The sequence below is a fragment of the Oryctolagus cuniculus genome, chromosome 1 (assembly GCF_051225735.1).
Source record: "Oryctolagus cuniculus isolate XC-2025 breed Fujian yellow rabbit chromosome 1, ASM5122573v1, whole genome shotgun sequence".
In the NCBI taxonomy this organism is placed as follows: Eukaryota; Metazoa; Chordata; class Mammalia; order Lagomorpha; family Leporidae; genus Oryctolagus; species Oryctolagus cuniculus.
In genome coordinates, this window is record NC_142867.1 from 113,602,972 (window position 1) to 113,620,032 (window position 17,061).

The window sequence follows — 17,061 nt, forward strand, 5'->3', positions numbered from 1 at the left end:
TCTTGGAGGGAAAATATCACACACACACACACACACACAGACTTTCCCAGAGTAATTTTATTTTATTGGGGATAATGCTAGGGATCAGAAAGGCTGATTTAGAAAACAAAACAAATAAGCAAAAATTGCAACCATCTAAAATGCCCAAGAATCTGTGAGGGCTTGACTATAGTTGGGGAGTTGTTTAAAAAAATAAAGCTTTTGGGAATGAAGTTAGAAGAGGAATCCATGAATGAAAGCTAAATGGGCTTTGAAAAGAAAAAAAAAAAACTGCTTAGAGAGGTAGTAATCCTGAGAGGGTCTTTGAAGCCATCCCTGGTATTTTCTCCTCGGGCCCCCAGACTCAGCCTATGTGCTTTTGTCCATTTTTAAGAGAGAACAGTTCTTTATTAACATTTGGTTGTTCTTGGTGAACTCTGCCATCTCTTCTACCTTCATCTAAGCTTCTCAAAGATGTGATTCATCCTCACTGATTATCTCCACTTACTTGTTCCCTTAATCCCCTAGTCCATGGCTTCCACCTGCTTGAATGGGTACTGAAAATGCATCCTTTAGACAAACTCCTCATGGCACAGTCCTTGGGGAACTTAAAAATTCCTACTATTTTTTTACCTTGCCATATTCTATGTAAAGGTCTCATCCTTGCATTCTATTTAGAGTGATCTGTGAGGGATTTTTCTTTTATCCCTGCAGGATGAAGTCTGGCCTGAGCAGGGACAGTCTTGATGACCACTGTTATCCCCACGGCCCAGGTCCAGTCTCCTGCCTCTGTCCCCCCACCCCCATTTGTGTTTCAGCAGTCCTGCTGACAACCGCTGTTTCAGTCTCTTGTGACTGTTCATGCTCTATTGTCTGGGCCTCTGTCCTTTCCTACCCTGTAACCTGGTCTTCCTTGATAGCTCAGAATTCACCTACTTTCTTTTTTCAAAAAGATTTATATATTTATTTGAAAGGAAGAGTTACAGAGAGAGACAGAGAGAGAGACAGAGACAGAGACATCTTCCATCTGCTGGTCCACTCTCCAAACGGCCACAGCAAGCTGGAGCTGGGCAGGTCCAAAGCCAGGAGCCAACAGTCTCCTTCTGGTCTCCCAAGTGGGTGCAAGGGCCCAAGCACTCAGGCCCTCCAAAGCCCTCCCAGGTGCATCAGCAGGTGGCTGGATCCTAAGTAGAGCAACCATGCTCACATGGGGTGCAGCACCACGGGAGGTGGGCGACTCCACCTGCTACACCATAGCACCGGGGCTGTCACCTACTGTCTTGATAACACGTCTAAAAGTTAATCACTTCTTATGTTTTAACTTCCTCTTTTTGTGCGGCTGGTTTTACATCTGTGCCATCTCCTGTGTTTCCTTCTAGATTATGGATGCCCTGAGGACAGTTTGGGTTTTATTCATTCTCCATTTCTTTAGTACTTAGCACTGTATTTTGCACAGATTCAGCATCTGGTGGCGTAAGCTTGTTTAGGACACACAGTTTATAAATACGTGAATGGACAAATAAGTTTAATTAGTATCACTTAGGGTGCAAATAGAGCAAAAAATATATTTTTATTCCATTTTTACTAAACAGTTAGTAAAGAGATTTTCATTTAGGTTGTCCTGTGAAGGAAGTAGGTGCCTAAGTGGAGAAAAAAATTACTGGAATGAAATGTCCTAAGGAGAAATTGTGGAACCTTTGGCTTGTATATTTAATGTAAGATTTGTTTTCAAATTTTTGGAAACAAATATCTGCAAGTATCTTTTAGCCTGCAATTTTTTCTGCCCTTCTCTGAATAGCTAAGATTGATTAATTATATATAAATGGGTCCATAGCATATGTATGAAAGTATGAAAAATTTTTAAAATATTCATTTACTTATTTGGAAGAGTTAAGGAGAGAGAGGGAGAGACAGAGAGATCTTCCATTTGCTAGTTCACTCCCCAAATGGCCAGGAGCCAGGCTTCAACAGTGTCTCCCAATGGGTGGCAGGGGCCCAAGCACCTGGGCCATCTGCTGCTTTCCCAGCATGTTAGCAGGGAGCTGAATCAGAAGTGGAGCAGCTGGGACAGGAACAGGCTTAACCTGCTACACCACCATGCTGGCCCCTATTTTAAATTTCTTGAGAATACTTTCCATTTCTCTGTTTTTATGAAAATTCTTCTCAGAGATTTGATCTTGTCTTAAGTGAATGCACATCTTGAATCATTGTGATTTCTTTTTCAAGTGTGCAAATCTGTTCCAACTGTATTATTCCAATAAGTTGAAACCTGCAGGAGTGGCATCTTTCCCTGTCTTGGTTCATGTTCCTGTTCACAGGTGGCAGGGAGGTCTGAAGCTCCCCAGGCTTTCCAGGGAACATCACTTTCTGGTGTGGTTTCACTGCAGACTCAGAATAATTTGGGTAAACTGTGGAGGGTTTGAGTGAAAGATTTGGGTTACTTTTGCAAACATGTTATTTTGGCATCTTCGTCTTCTTCCAGCCTCCCGATGTCCACCTTGGAGCTTGTGCTTTGTCCTTGTCCAAGCCCTGGTCACCAAGAGCAGAACACAGATCTAGCTGTCGTCCTAATCCACCTCCTTCTCCGCCCCTCCTGCGGGTCTCCTTGTACGTCAGTGCTGAGGTTCAGGTGTGTTTGTCTCTGCTTGCTTTTACTTTCCTGATTCTGTTTTACAAAATTATCCAGTTTTGTTTGGCCATTCATTTCATTCTCTTTTCATCTTCTCTCCCCTGTTTCTTTGAAAATTATTTTTAATATTGCAAGCTCTGCATTCAAAATTTTCAATTTGATTTTTTATAGGAGCTTTATAATCATAAGAAGTAAACCTCTTGATGTGTTAGTAGATCATTCCCAAATATGTTAGTTAAAAATATTTTGTATTGGAAAAGATGATATATGCATCTGGTGAGCTCACGTAGTTCTGCAAGGTAAACAATAGAAAAATCTTTTCCACTAGGTTCCACATTTCTTCTCTCTGGGGTCAGTGTTGGCACTGCTTTTATTCATTTCTGTTTTATCCTTCTGGAAATATTCTAGGCATACACAAGCACATAATTTTATTTTTGTCAGATTTAAAATTTGTACCCTGTCACTTTTGCGGTGGTATTTAGATTTTTTGGAAGATGTGAGCAAAGCTGGAAATATGTGAGCTTTCTGAAGGATGCTACTCTGCACTGGCATCCCAGCATGAGCTTATATTTCATGTATCTTTTGGGGTTAGGGGTCAGGCATAGCATATTTCTGTTTTCAGTTGTTTTGGGTTTTATCCTAATTTTGAGCTGACCCTTTTGTTGGGAACCTAAAGAACCAATTGTTTGATGGCAGTGGAGAGTATTTAGGTGGCTGGATGTTCTGTTGTGATAGTAATCCACTTGGCAAAACTGTTCTGGGCACCTCATCCTCCAACTTGCACTTTATTCTGATTTTTTCCAAGTTCCTGACAAGAGAACATTATGGTCAGGATCTTGAGGCAAAAAGGGAATTGAGATTTTTCACACACGCACTCCACTACGTGGTAATGGAATGAAGGGACATCACCCAAGATTCCAGGTTCCCTGGCTTTAAGCACCAATTCAGAATGGTTTTACAAATGTGTTAGAGCTAAGCCAACTGTTGAGGTAGATTAATGTAATTTGATGCCTGTTATTTCCAGAAAGTCAGAGATTAGCGGCCCCTTTCCACACACACACCTAAAAACCTTTTAAATGACTCCAGTTAAAGATCTTTTTCCATCCTGTATTTTCTCATTTTTCAATGTTTGGTTTTCAACCTTCCTTTCCCACCTGCTGTTCCTCCTCAAACTGCCCCCCAACAGATTTTGAGTGGATTTATATTACTAATCCATTTTGCAATCTAAATGTTCTAATTCAAAACTCATGTATTAATGTGCACACCATCTGCATTCCTGGAAAGCAAGTCCAATAGGATATCTTGGAAAATGACCAATGAAGGTGCTTGCTGTTGCTTTTTAGTCTTAGAAAAAGAAGAACTAGAAAAACACCCATATAAAGAACAAATAAATCTATTTGCAAGAGTTATTAAGGCATTGGCCATGAGGAAAAAACTTCTAAGTCACCAGATTTGCTTGCTTACTAGGACATATTTTAACTTAAATGTGTCTCTACTCTATATTTAAATTGTATGTAAGATTCTCAGCCTTCAATTGAATAATTTGAATTGAAGTGCTTTTAAAACCTGCATGTAAAATATGCTGCTAAAACTTGCTGACCATTATTTTTATAGTGACAGTAAACCCTTCCTTAGCCACACACTTTTTATTTTGAACTGCCAATTATGTGAAAGATAGCAATGTAACTTCTTTGAGTTTTTTGGTGAAACATTTCAAAAAATTCTGTTGGTATCCTGCTTGAGATAGGTCTTTGATAAGAGCCGTGGTGCCTGTGGCTAGTGGCATAATGCCTGCTCTGTGTGGTCCGCTGTTGGTGGTGATAAGTTTACATTGAACAAGTACTTTTCATCCTGAAGGTTCTTGAAGCCCTAGAGGAACACAACACAGTTCAGTTTTTACACAATCAGCGTTGGGATAGAGGACAGCATCTAGGCAGGCACTTTCCACTCCATGTGGGTAATCTTGTACTAAACAGGCTCTAATCCTAGACATATGAGTGAGGATTTTTTTAAGATTGATTTATTTATTTGAAAGGCAGAGTTGAAGAAAGAAGAAGACAGAGAGAGAGAGAGGGAGAGGTCTTCCATGCACTGGTTCACTCCCCAAATGGCCGCAGCAGCCAGGGCTGGGCCAGACCAAAGCCTGGTACTCTATCCAGGTCTCCCAACTGGGTGGCAGGGGACTGAATACTTGGGCCGTAATCTGCCCCTTTTCCAGGCACATTAGCAGGAAGTTGGACTGGAAGTAGAACAGCTGGGATTAGAACTGGTGTTCATATGGGATGCCTGCATTAAAGGCAATGGCTTCGCTCACTGTGCCACAATGTCAATTCCACAAATGAGGATCTTGCATAGAGAGCAGCCCTGTTTTTCCAAGGTGACTTGTGGTATATTCATTATGAAATGTATTCCGTGGTCAAACTTTGGTAAATCTTACACATACAACCTTTTTCCTACGGATGGACCTGTGCTGTGTGAGTGCCTGCCGCTGTGTTCCAGGCATTGGTGAATTGGTTTCACAGAGTCCTGTAGACTTGGTCCTGGTAGAAGTCTAGGGCACAGGCCATATTTCATGACTACTTTTATGATCCTACTTTTTCCTAATTCTTACTACACACTTGAGAGGAAGGTTTGAAGCACCCATCCATGAGAAAATTACAGAGAAGTTAGGTAACTAGCCAAACTTCTCCCAGCTAGTAAGGGACCCTTCATTTCCTAACTCCATGTGCTTTTTACCCTACTAAAACTTCCTCTGATGGTTAATAGCATTCGTATATGGTAGAGCTTTTGGAGAGCCCTGTAATCCAAGCAGTGCATGGATACATTTTAGGGCTCAACAGCAACCCTGAAATCCAAGTAGTACTGATATTAATATCATATTTTATAGATGAAGGCGTTGAGTCCCAGAGAAATGGAGTAGCTTATCTGAGGGCAACAACTATCAGGCAGTGAGAGCTGGGTGGTGCTTACACCTAATCCCCGTCTTCAGTTCTCCTTTCTTGCCATTCCAATTATCCTGGATGCTAGTGACGAGAGGAGGATGCTGGGAGGTGGGGGCAGAGATTTTCTGTCTGCTGATTCATTCCCCAAAAGGCCGCAATGGCCAGGGCTGGGCCAGGTCAAAGGCAGGAGCCTGCAACTCCATCTGTGTCTCCTACATGGGTGCAGGGAACTAAACACTTGAGCCATCTTCTGCTGCCCTCCCCGGCACATCAGTAGGGAGCTGGATAGAAAGGGAGCAGCTGGGGCTCAGACCAGTGCTCATATGGGATGCCTGTGTTGCAAACAGCAGCTTAACCCACTGGGCCACAATGCCAGCCCCAAGGATGAGTTTACACAGAAAAAGTGTTGTTTTTTTTTTTGTTTTTTTATTATATTTTCTTTCTTAAAACCTTCCAGTTTCTTCCTGTTTCCTGTAAGACACAGTTCACCCTCATGATGTGGATCACAAGATCTCCTGTGAGTTTCCCATTTAGATTCTTCTTATTCTATGGTCATGCCACTGTGGCAACTCCAGATCTCTAGTAGTTACTCATGAACACCATTGTTCATTCTCATTGCTGGACCTTTGCCCATGATATCCCTTCTATTTTTAGCACTCCATGTCTCTCTCACTCTTAGTAGTATTTTAATAAAATAGCCTGCTACTTGGTAGTTGGAATCACAGAGGGCAGTTATAGGGGCCTACTTCTTGATTAATAATTAATACAGAGCATAGGCCAGCCTCTTAAGCTGTCAGAATTTGGCACGTTAATTGTTCCTATTTTAACGTAGGCATGAGTACTGAGACAATGCCACAGTTACTGAATATTTGGACCCATAGCTGAGGTTAAAATAGGAAAGACTGTACCCAAACTTAGAACCAGTGATATTCTGTATTAGTTAAAATAAGTCCTGTTGTAACCAACCAAAAAAATGGAAAAGAGCAGTGGCTTAAATAAAGGGGTTATTTCTCTATCACTGAAAAATCCCAAGTATGTACCAGTAGGGCCCCTGGCTACCATGAAGTCCTCAGGGACTCAGGCCCCTTTTAGCCCTTTGTCCCACCCTACTTGGATTATATTTCATGGGTGAATGGGCCAAGATGGCATCAAGATAACATTTCTCAGCAACAAAATGGAGTAAGACACAAAGAAGGCGGGCAGATAGCAGACTCTGGCCGTCTTTTAAGGGTGATTTCTGGAAGCTGCCCCAGAATGTTTTATAACTATCCCATCAGCTACAACTAGTCACGTAGTCACTTCTGTATACAGGCAGCCATGTATATAAAGTTAGAAAGTTCCTTTTCCTCTGAAAGAAGGGGAGTATGTATTGTGAAGGTCAGATATTACAGAATTCATTCAAGCTGTTTAGCTAATGTTCAATCTATACCATCTTTTTCGGCCCTTTTCCCAGTTACTCAGCACACAAACCCTCTGCACCAGCCCAGAGTCTTCCTGTTATGCTTGGTAGGAAGTGACTGCCTCCTCTTCTGAATCTCATAGCACTTTTCCTCTCTATTGCAAATATCAGACGCAGGGGCTGGCGCGGTGGCGTAGTGGGTTAAAGCCCTGGCATCCCATATGGGTGCCAGTTCTAGTCCTGGCTGCTCCTTTTCTGATCCAGCTCTCTTCTGTGGCCTGGGAAAGCAGTGGAAGATGGCCCAAGTACTTGGGCCCCTGCACCCACGTGGGAGACCCGGAAGAAGCTCCTGGCTCCTGGCTTCAGATCGGCACAGCTCCGGCCGTGGCGGCCATCTGGGGAGTGAACCAGCGGATAGAAGACCTCTCTCTCTGTCTCTACTCTTCTGTAACTCTGTCTTTCAAATAAATAAAATAAATCTTTAAAAAAACATCATATGCAGGGCAGTTATTGCTGTCATTTATCTGCATAAGAATCCTCTCTAAATTGTAACATCTCAGGAGGTAGTGACCATGGATTTTATGCCTGCAATGCCTAGCGTAATGCCTTATAAATAATTGGTTTTCAATAAATATTTCTTACATAAATAAATGATTTTGATGATTTCTCATTTTCTTACAGAATTTTAGGAAAGAAAGATGGATCAGCCTAGTGGAAGAAGTTTTATGCAAGTGTTATGTGAAAAATACAGTCCAGAAAACTTTCCCTACCGCCGTGGTCCCGGGATGGGAGTTCATGTCCCTGCCACACCTCAGGGCTCTCCTATGAAAGGTGAGACTGACAGGACCCACGCATTTACTTACTGGGGCTTACTTATGAAGGTGCTACGATATTGCCTTGGTTTGCAGATGGTTTTCTTTATTTTGAATTAGGAGTCAAATAGTCTTTCCTCCTTCTATGACTTTTATTTTCTTAAGAACCAGACAGGACTAGTTTTCCTCCAGATTGATCAAGAGATGTTTTGGCTGCACTCAGGCAGGAATACTGTTTGAGTGACAATATTTCAAATGCATATTCTTTCAAGGAACGTGGAGGGGACAGGCTGGGCTGTGCCCTGAAGGACCTTAAGTTTAGTTGCATTAAAACATTCACATTTACAAAGATAGAACACAAGGTACTTTTGTTGAGCCAAAGAATAGCATAGTGATTGGGAAATAAATTTAGAACATAGCCAATTAATATGAAACGATCAGGAAAGAATTCAAAGCTGTGTGCCTTGAACTCATCCTTTAAGAATGTAGAATTTGGGGGCTGGCACTGTGGCATAGCGGGTAAAGCCACCATCTACAGTGCCTGCATCCCATAATGGGCACCAGTTCGAGTCCCAGCTGTTCCACTTCCAATCCAGCTCCCTGCTAATGTGCCTGGGAAAGCAGCGAAAGATGGGCCAAGTCTCTGGGCCCCTGCACATACATGGCAGTCCTGGAAGAAGCTCCTGGCTTCAGCCAGCTTGGGACCACTTGAAAAGTGAACCAGCAGATGGAAGATCTCTCTCCTTTCTCTTCCTCTGTCTCTACCTCTTCTCTGTAACTCTTTCAAATAAATAAATAAATACATCTTTAAAAACAAAGGAATGTAAAATTGGTTAGAGAGGAGAGAAAGGTATTCTAGGAGAGGGATTAGAGGTGAGCAAATTTCTTTAACTAGGAATTTATGAGGTATGTTTTTGTTTGCCCTTTAGCCTACTGTTGAAATTAATAGTTCTTAGAAATAGTTTTTTGTTATTATGGGGGATTAAGATAGGTTCAGTGTTTTAGTTACTGTTTTCTATCTTCATGCAATTATCTTATTATTCTATGCAACCTGAAATGGCAAGAAGTAGTCTTTGTTCTTGGTAATTTTTTCTAGGAGCCATTCTTTTTTTTTAAACTTTTATTTAGTAAATAAAAATTTCCAAAGTTTATGGATTACAATGGCTTTTCCCCCCATAACTTCCCTCCCACCTGCAACCCTCCCCTCTCTCACTCCCTCTGTCCTTCAATTCACATCAAGATTCATTTTCAATTCTCTTTTTATACAGAAGATCAATTTAGTATATATTAAGTAAAGATTTCATCAGTTTGTACCCACATAGAACATAAAGTGTAAAATACTGTTTCAGTACTAGTTATAGCATTAATTCACACTGAACAACACATTAAGGACAGAGATCCTACATGGGGAGTAAGTGCACAGTGACTCCTGTTGTTGACTTAACACTTTGACACTCTTGTTTATGGCATCAGTAATCTCCCTAGGCTCCAGTCATGAGTTGCCAAGGCTATGGAAGCCTTTTGAGTTCGGCGAACTTTGATCTTATTTAGACAAGGTCATAGTCAAAGTGGAAGTTCTCTCCTCCCTTCAGAGAAAGGTACCTCATTCTTTGATGGCCTGTTCTTTCTACTGGGATCTCATTCGCAGAGATCTTTCATTTTTGCCAGAGTGTCTTGGCTTTCCATGCCTAAAATAGTCTCATGGGCTCGTCAGCCAGATCTGAATGCCTTAAGGACTGATTCTGAGGCCAGAGTGCTGTTTAGGACATCTGCCATTCTATGAGTCTGCTGTGTATCTCACTTCCCATGTTGGATCATTCTCTCCCTTTTTTATTCTATCAGTTAGTATTAGCAGACACTAGTTTTGTTTGTGTGATCCCTTTGACTCTTAGACCTATCAGTATGATCAATTGTGAACTGAAATTGATTACTTGGACTAGTGAGATGGCATTGGTACATGACACCTTGATGGGATTATATTGGAATCCCCTGGCACATTTCTAACTCCACCATTTGGGGCAAGTCAGCTTGAGCATGCCCCAAATTGTACATCTCTTCCCTCTCTTATTCCCACTCTTATATTTAACAGGGATCACTTTTCAGTTAAATTTAAACACCTAAGAATAATTGTGTGTTAATTACACAGTTCAACCAATAGTATTAATAGAACAAAAAAAATACTAAAAGGGATAAAGTATTAAATTGTACATCAACAGTCAGGATGAGGGCTGATCAAGTCACTGTTTCTCATAGTGTCCCTTTCGCTTCAACAGGTTTCCTTTTTGGTGCTTGGTTAGTTGTCACCGTCTAGGATCCATTCTTATTCTGAGAAATATGATATTCACAAGTATGAAGTTGAAAATAATATAATTTATAGTTTCTGTCTTCAGAAGTAATATACCAAATAGGTAATGAAGAGCTGAATTCACGTGTTTGTTCTTTTTATAGAGATAGTAAGAGTGATTTTTGTTGACACACAGTTTTGAACCAGGCTATATTCAGAGAGTTATTACTTTAGTTTGACCTAAATTCATGGAATCTTTTAAGACCCTGAAATACTTTCTCCTGTTACAAAGAAGGCTAATTTTCATAAGGGACAAATTATACATGGATATGAAAGAGAAGAATTCATAGCCAAATGTGAGAGAAGGTGATGCAGGTTTTGAATGGCTCTACTTAAGTGAAGGAGACTTGAGTAGTAATGAACTTGAAGAGAAGAGGTTTAGCAGATAGATCAGTGGATTGGAATAATTTTCAAAGGCAGCAAAAGGTGAAGATACACAGCAGGCAGAGAAAAGAGCTGTCAAGGCTACTTTTAAACTAAATTTTTGAAAACAAAGAATCATGGTCAGTAAGAAGGAAGTGGTGGTCCAGCCTGAACTGTGTGGGGCTGGTGTTGGGATGGTAAGAGGATAGATAGCATGGATGGGGCTCAGTTGTTGGTAACTGAGATGAGCAATCCTGCTGAGAGTTAAAGCTTAGAGGACTTTGTTGGTGGTACTAGTTCAGTAATTTTGAGCTCCTCCTGGGCCATATTTGGCTGTCTCCTCTTAGCATTCACTTTCCTAGGATCTCATTCTTATCCTGCATTTTCCAGGTCTTACATAATTTCTCAGGGTTTGATGTTTGTTTCCTGACAGTTTCTGGGGGCTGAGAATACACACACAAGAACTGGGCTGATGTGGAAAGTGTTTTATGTTCCCTGTGCTTCAGATCGCCTCAACCTCCCAAGTGTGCTAGTGCTGAACAGCTGTGGGATAACCTGTGCAGGAGATGAAAAAGAAATTGCTGCCTTCTGCGCTCACGTGTCGGAGCTAGATCTTTCTGACAACAAGCTCGAAGACTGGCACGAGGTAAAGTCCTTACAGTGCTGCATTTTGTGAAAGGGCAGCACGAGGCCTTGTATCATCGTCTGTGTCATTATGTGTTCTGCTGACTGCTGCTTCTCACTTGAGACTCTCATTTTCTGTGTGTCTCAAGATAAATAACTGACAGCATCAACTGCATCTATGATGATTTTTTGAATAGCTGTGCTATTGCTAATTTGTTTCCAGGCCTCAGGAGGTTAATGAGACTACAGTGGTTTAGGCTGCCAAGTACTAAATTCCCTACCATTTCACTACTCTACACATCCATCCCATGCTTATTCTACTGCAATATGTATTGCTATGAATTAAAAAAAAAATTTTGCTAGATCTTGAAACTAAGGTTTATAAAAATATTTATTCTGGTTACTGAAATTTATCCTTAATAATTTAGAACTTATATTATCAAATCTCTTCAGTGGTTCGACAGAGCTGAGGTTTTTGGACCTTAGAGTAACTCTAGACTAAGTACCTAAATAATAATATCACATCATTCTCTCTTATTGTTGTACATAATTTACCTACCTGATTATAACATTACCTCATAGAAGCTACCCCAAAGAATAAGGAAATTTAATTCTCCCTGCATGGTTCAGTCTCTGCCTTAATTTAGGTTCTTATTTCTTGCTTTGACTATTGATAATATTTCCTAATGGATTTTCCTGGGTCTGCTTGTGTCCTGCTGTCTCTAAGCTGTTTTCACAGGGCTACGTCACACTCCATGTAATGAATGAAACATGACCGTGACAGTGTTCTCTGTGAAGCGTTTCGGTTCTTTCATTACATAGGGACTAAGATCTGCATTTTGTAATCATGGCCTCCGTCATATGGTCCTTTGTGATTTCCAGCACTTTGTCTGCATCTTGAGCCATTTGCTTCTGCCTTAGACTCTTGACCTGAAAATCCCCCTTGCCCTGACTCATCCTGGACCCACTGCTTTCTTTCTCTGTCCCCCTTGCCATACTTTAAGATGTGGTCAAAGTTGCTAGTCTTCCGTATTTTCCCCTGGCACATGCTTGGGCAGAGTCAGATTATCCCAGAGCTCCTGTCTCAGCTTACCTGACAATTTTCCTGCCTATGTGCTTACACAGAGTAGAGATTTTTATCTTTTTTATTATCAGTGCCGAGAATATTAGGTGATCAGATGTTTGTTTGTTGACTGTGTTAATGAATAAAATGATCATATGTTAAGAGTTGATTAAGACCAATTACTCCAACTTTTCCTGCGATCTTAAGGAACTCTTTTGTTCTGCTAGTGCTTCAGTTAGCTCATCTGTAGGCCAGGCTTGCTGATAAAATGATCAGAGAAATACTTTGTAGATATTGAATGCTGTACAAATTCCATGACAGATTTCCTGTTTAAGAAAAACTGATCAATAAGTATTTTTGTTCAGTTTTTGTATATTATCCTGTTTCTTAGTCTTGTTTAATCTGGTAACTGTGCTTGTAGTTAGAGTTCCTATTTTTATTAGACTTTTTACCAAAACTTGGAGATACATGTCATCTGATTTTTTTTTAAAGATTTATTTATTTACTTGAAAGGCAGAGTTACACAGAAAGAGAGAGAGAGAGAGAGAGAGAGAGAGAGAGAGAGATATCATCCATCAACTGGTTCATTCCCCAAATGGCTGCAACAGTTAGGGCTGGGCCAGGCTGACGCCAGGAGCCCAAAGCTTCTTCCCGGTCTCCCTACAGGTGTGCAGGGGCCCAAGCACCTGGGCCATCTGTCTCTGATTTCCCAGGCACATTAGCAGGGAGCTGAATCAGGAGCTGTAAGGGATGCTGGAGTCGCAGGCAGGGGCTTAACTTGCTTTGCCACAACACAGCCTCTCCTCACTACCTGGTTTCTAAATTTATTAATGTAAGTAGTGATTTATTTATGTAAATACATGTATAGTATATTTATTAATTTATTACTGTAAATACATGTATTTATTTATGCAAGTGATTTATTAATGTAAATACATGTATAGGACTATTCTAAAAAATAATAGCTGTTTGCACTTGTATATTTACTTATTTAAGCACTAGAATGGTTCACTGTTGCACAGATTACAGCCTGCGCCTTCTTGGTCCTTTGAGACACTTAATTGCCATGCATGATCTGTCTACACTGCACAAATGCAAAAATCCTCCTTCTCCTCTACACCTCTCCTAACCATCCTGCTGCTGAATCTCTGTGAGATGTGTGCCCTGCATGGACCTGTTTCCTGGCCCATGCAGCCGCTCTGTTCACCGGCTGTCTCTGACATTTGTTTCCTCAAGACTATAAAATTTCACAAAGGTTTTGTGCTTTGACCTATGCTTTGAGTATGTACGCGAGCTTTTGCTAAATGGTGGGACGAATTTAATGTAGTTGATGTGGCGTAGGTGCTGCCTCACAAGGAAGATGTATGTCACCTGGGTCACTACACTGTTTACGCCAGGCAATTCAGGTTTTTCCTGTGCTTAGACAAAGGTCTATATTAAATATTTCTCAGGCTACACTGACATATAGCCAGAAGGCTGTAATTATTTGTGCTGTATTTATACTCTGTGTATTCCCATAAGTGCTTAATAGTCTGCTGTTAGGTACTTTTCAAGTAGACATTTGCTGCTACTTTCAGGTTTCCATTTTCCAATGTGTTATTATTTATTTATTTTTTAGAGATTTATTTTATTTAAACTCAGAATTAGAGGGAGGGAGAGAAAAAGAGAGAGAGAGCTTCTGTTTACTGATTCACTTCCCAGGTGGCTGCAATGGCAAGGACTGGGCCAGGCCAAAGCCAGGAGCCAGGAGAGCCCCCAGGCCTCCCACATGGGTGTAGGGGTGCAAGCATTGGGCAATCTTCTGCTGCTTTCCCAGGAGCATTAGCGGGGAGCTGGATTGGAAGTGGAGCAGCCAGGACTTGAATTGGTGTCCATTTGGCTTGCTGGTGCTGCAGGCTGCTGTTTAACTTGCTGCACTACAGTGCTGACCCCTATTTTTGTCTTTATCATCTCCTCATGTTTCCTTCTGTCCTTAAGTGTAGTTGATCTCAATCTTTGAGGGTATCTATCATAGCACAGAGAAATGGAAGAAATTCTCACAGTGAAAAAATATTGATTTGGGGGTCTTGGTCAAACTATTTGCCAGGCTACAAATGCCTCATAGGTCATGATTTTGAGACACTACATTTCAACCCCATTACAACCCAGATTACCAAAACGATCATTTGTCCTTAGCCATCAACTTTGCCTCAGCCAATATTGCTATAGCAATGTGGAACAAAATAATACAGTTTGTTCTATTATGTTTTTGAGTGTTCACTAATACTATGAGTTAGGATTGGCATCTTATGTAGTTTAAACTGCTGGCTGCTAAATGTTCAGAGACTAACATGGATGTGGGTAAAAAATGGAATACTTTGTGGGGAGGCAAAGTATATATACTCTTTTAAAATTGGGTACCCACATGTAAAGAAATGCATATTTTTGCTTTTGATTTGAATTTTTGGCTGAGTAAAATTTGTCTGACCTTTCCCAAGGTGTCTCCTTATTTCTCCCCATCTTATCAAAACCTTTCAATAAAAGAAATTAAACTAAATAGTTGAAAGGAGGGAGGAATTAGCCACTCAGGTAATGTAGAGAATAGGTTGGGTATAAGTTACAGATTGTTATCTTAAAACCCTTTCCTCATTTTTCTTATAGGTTTAGTTTCTTCCTTTTTAGAAGCCAGAGTGGAGGATCCTCTATTAAATCAGGATTGTAGAGACCCAAAGGTGATCTAAGTTCATCTCTGTGTTGCTGCACATAAGCGTACTTAACTTATTTCAGCTTGGGGAATCTTTTTTATTTGTAGAGTTTAACAAAGAGAAATCAATGCACTGACCTAAAAACTCAATGTTTGTCAGCCTTTGCTATTGGGAAACTTTTCCAACATTAGTAAATTTATCTGTGTGGTGAATACTTTATTTTCCTGAATCTTATCATTAGTTTGAGATTACCCCAATAGATTTTAATTTCAGCCCGTTAAAGAAAGTATTTATTTAATTCTAACATATTGTTTTTTGTGCTTGAGTGGGCAGATTCTAGTCCAATTTTGTCTTTATAGGCTATTTCAGCACTGTTGAGGAATAATTATTCTAAATTTTTATTCTCACCATGTAGTAGTAAACATGCAGACTATGAAGATTATTCTGCATATCTGCTGGCCTTGAGAAATCCTCCAGGAATTGTTTTGAAACATTTAAAAAAAAATTATTTATTTATTTGAAAGGCAGAGTTACAGGGGCGGGGGGGGGGAGACTTTCCAGGAGCCAAGAACTTCTTCCAGGTCTCCTATGTGAGTGCAGGGGTCCAAGCACCTGGGCCATGCTGCTTTCCCAGGTGCATTAGCAGGAAGCTGGATTGGAAGTGGAGCAGCTGGGACATGTACTGGTGCCCATCCGTGATGCTGGCATTGCAGGGGGGGCAGCTTTACCTGCTATGCCACAGCACTGGCTCCTTGGAGCTTTTAAATTTTTTTAAGTGTTTTTCAATTTATTATAGACAAATTACTACTTAAAAATTCATGAGAAAATTGAATTAAAAGATAAATTTTGTAAAAGATTTTATTTATTTATTTGAGAGGTAGACACAGAGAGAGGGAGAGACAGAGAGGTCTTCCATCTGCTGGTTCACTTCCCAGCTGGCTGCAATGGCTGGAGCTGAACCTATCCCAAGCTAGGAGCCAGGAGCTTCCTCTGGGTCTCCCAAGTGGGTGGAGGTGCCCAAGGACTTGGGCCATCTTCCACTGCTTTCCCAGGCCACAGCAGAGAACTGGGTCAGAAGAGGAGCAGCCAGCACCTGAACCAGTACCCACATGGGATGGCAATGCTGCAGACTGAGGCTTAGCATACTACACCACAGTGCCGACCCCAAGATAAATATTTTTGATGAAAAAAAAAATTGAAATCCATGCATAGCTTTTCATAATATGTGTTTTCTACAATCCTTTGAAGTACACTTAATAAACAAAATGTAGGGGGGGAATGCTTAGCAAAAAGATTGTTTTGTTTTTCATTTACTGGAATTGCTCTGTAATTAGCACTTATTTTTTCCAGTTTAGTTGGAGAGCTGTTCCTGTCCTTTTTTGCCTTAAAAGAGATAAAGTATAGGGACCGGCATAGTGGCATAGCAGGTAAAACTGCTGCCTGTGACACTGGCATCCCATACCAGTGCTGGTTTGGGTCCCAGCTGTTCTACTTTTGATTCAACTCTCTGCTAATGGTCTGGGAAAACAGTGGAAGATGGCCCAAATGTTTGGGCTCCTGCCACCCATGTGGGAGAACGGGATAAAGCTCCTGGCTTCTGGCTTTGGCCTGGTCCAGTGCTGGCTGGTGCAGCCATCTGGGGAATGAACCAACGGATAGAGGATCTCTCTGTCTACCCCCCTCTCTCTCTGTGACTTTCAAATAAATAAGAAGCTGTTTAAAAATGAAAGAGAGAGGTAAATTTTAGCGGGTCACCACCTTCTCTATGAAAATTCTTCATGCTAGTGTTAAGGTCCTAGAATGCAGTATGGGCATTCCTGTGTTGTGTCTGTACTGTGGTCATAGACTGAACTCCCAATTCTAGCCATTATTGCAAACAGGTTTGGAATCATTTGGTCACAAATGAGATCAAGCAAGAGCTTATGTAGAGTGGTATAGATTTCTTATACTTCAAGCAGAAGCTTAATATATTTTGTGTAAAACGTAGTTCATTTCTTCACATCGTGAGTGAAATGGATGAAACAGTGAACGTGAGGCCTTTCTGATATTCTCCTCTGAACCACCTTGGAGTTTTCAGATCCACTTCGCAGTGATTTTCCAGCTCCTGAGCTGGAGATGTATTCAATAGGGCTGCTACAAAAAAAAGATTCCTGTCTCTTTCACCTGTGGTTCTCTCCTTGGATGCACACTCTTGGCAGTACATCTGGAGCTGCCAAGAGAAG

General features: G+C 40.9%; 1 protein-coding gene across 15 annotated transcripts in view; it reads left to right on the plus strand.

The window, feature by feature from the left end:
* TBCEL (tubulin folding cofactor E like) overlaps window positions 1–17,061 on the plus strand; it is a 91,121-nt gene that overhangs the window by 15,805 nt on the left and 58,255 nt on the right. For 8 of the 15 annotated variants that reach the window (XM_017343003.4, XM_070047302.2, XM_051819476.3 and 5 more), the window contains 3 exons: window positions 2,462–2,608; window positions 7,631–7,780; window positions 10,975–11,114. In XM_017343003.4, coding sequence (XP_017198492.1) covers window positions 7,648–7,780; window positions 10,975–11,114 — 273 coding nt within the window. In that variant the 5' untranslated portion in view covers window positions 2,462–2,608; window positions 7,631–7,647. The remainder of the gene's footprint in view (window positions 1–2,461; window positions 2,609–7,630; window positions 7,781–10,974; window positions 11,115–17,061) is intronic. The other 7 variants (XM_008260555.5, XM_070047310.2, XM_051819426.3 and 4 more) reach the window with 1 other exon arrangement.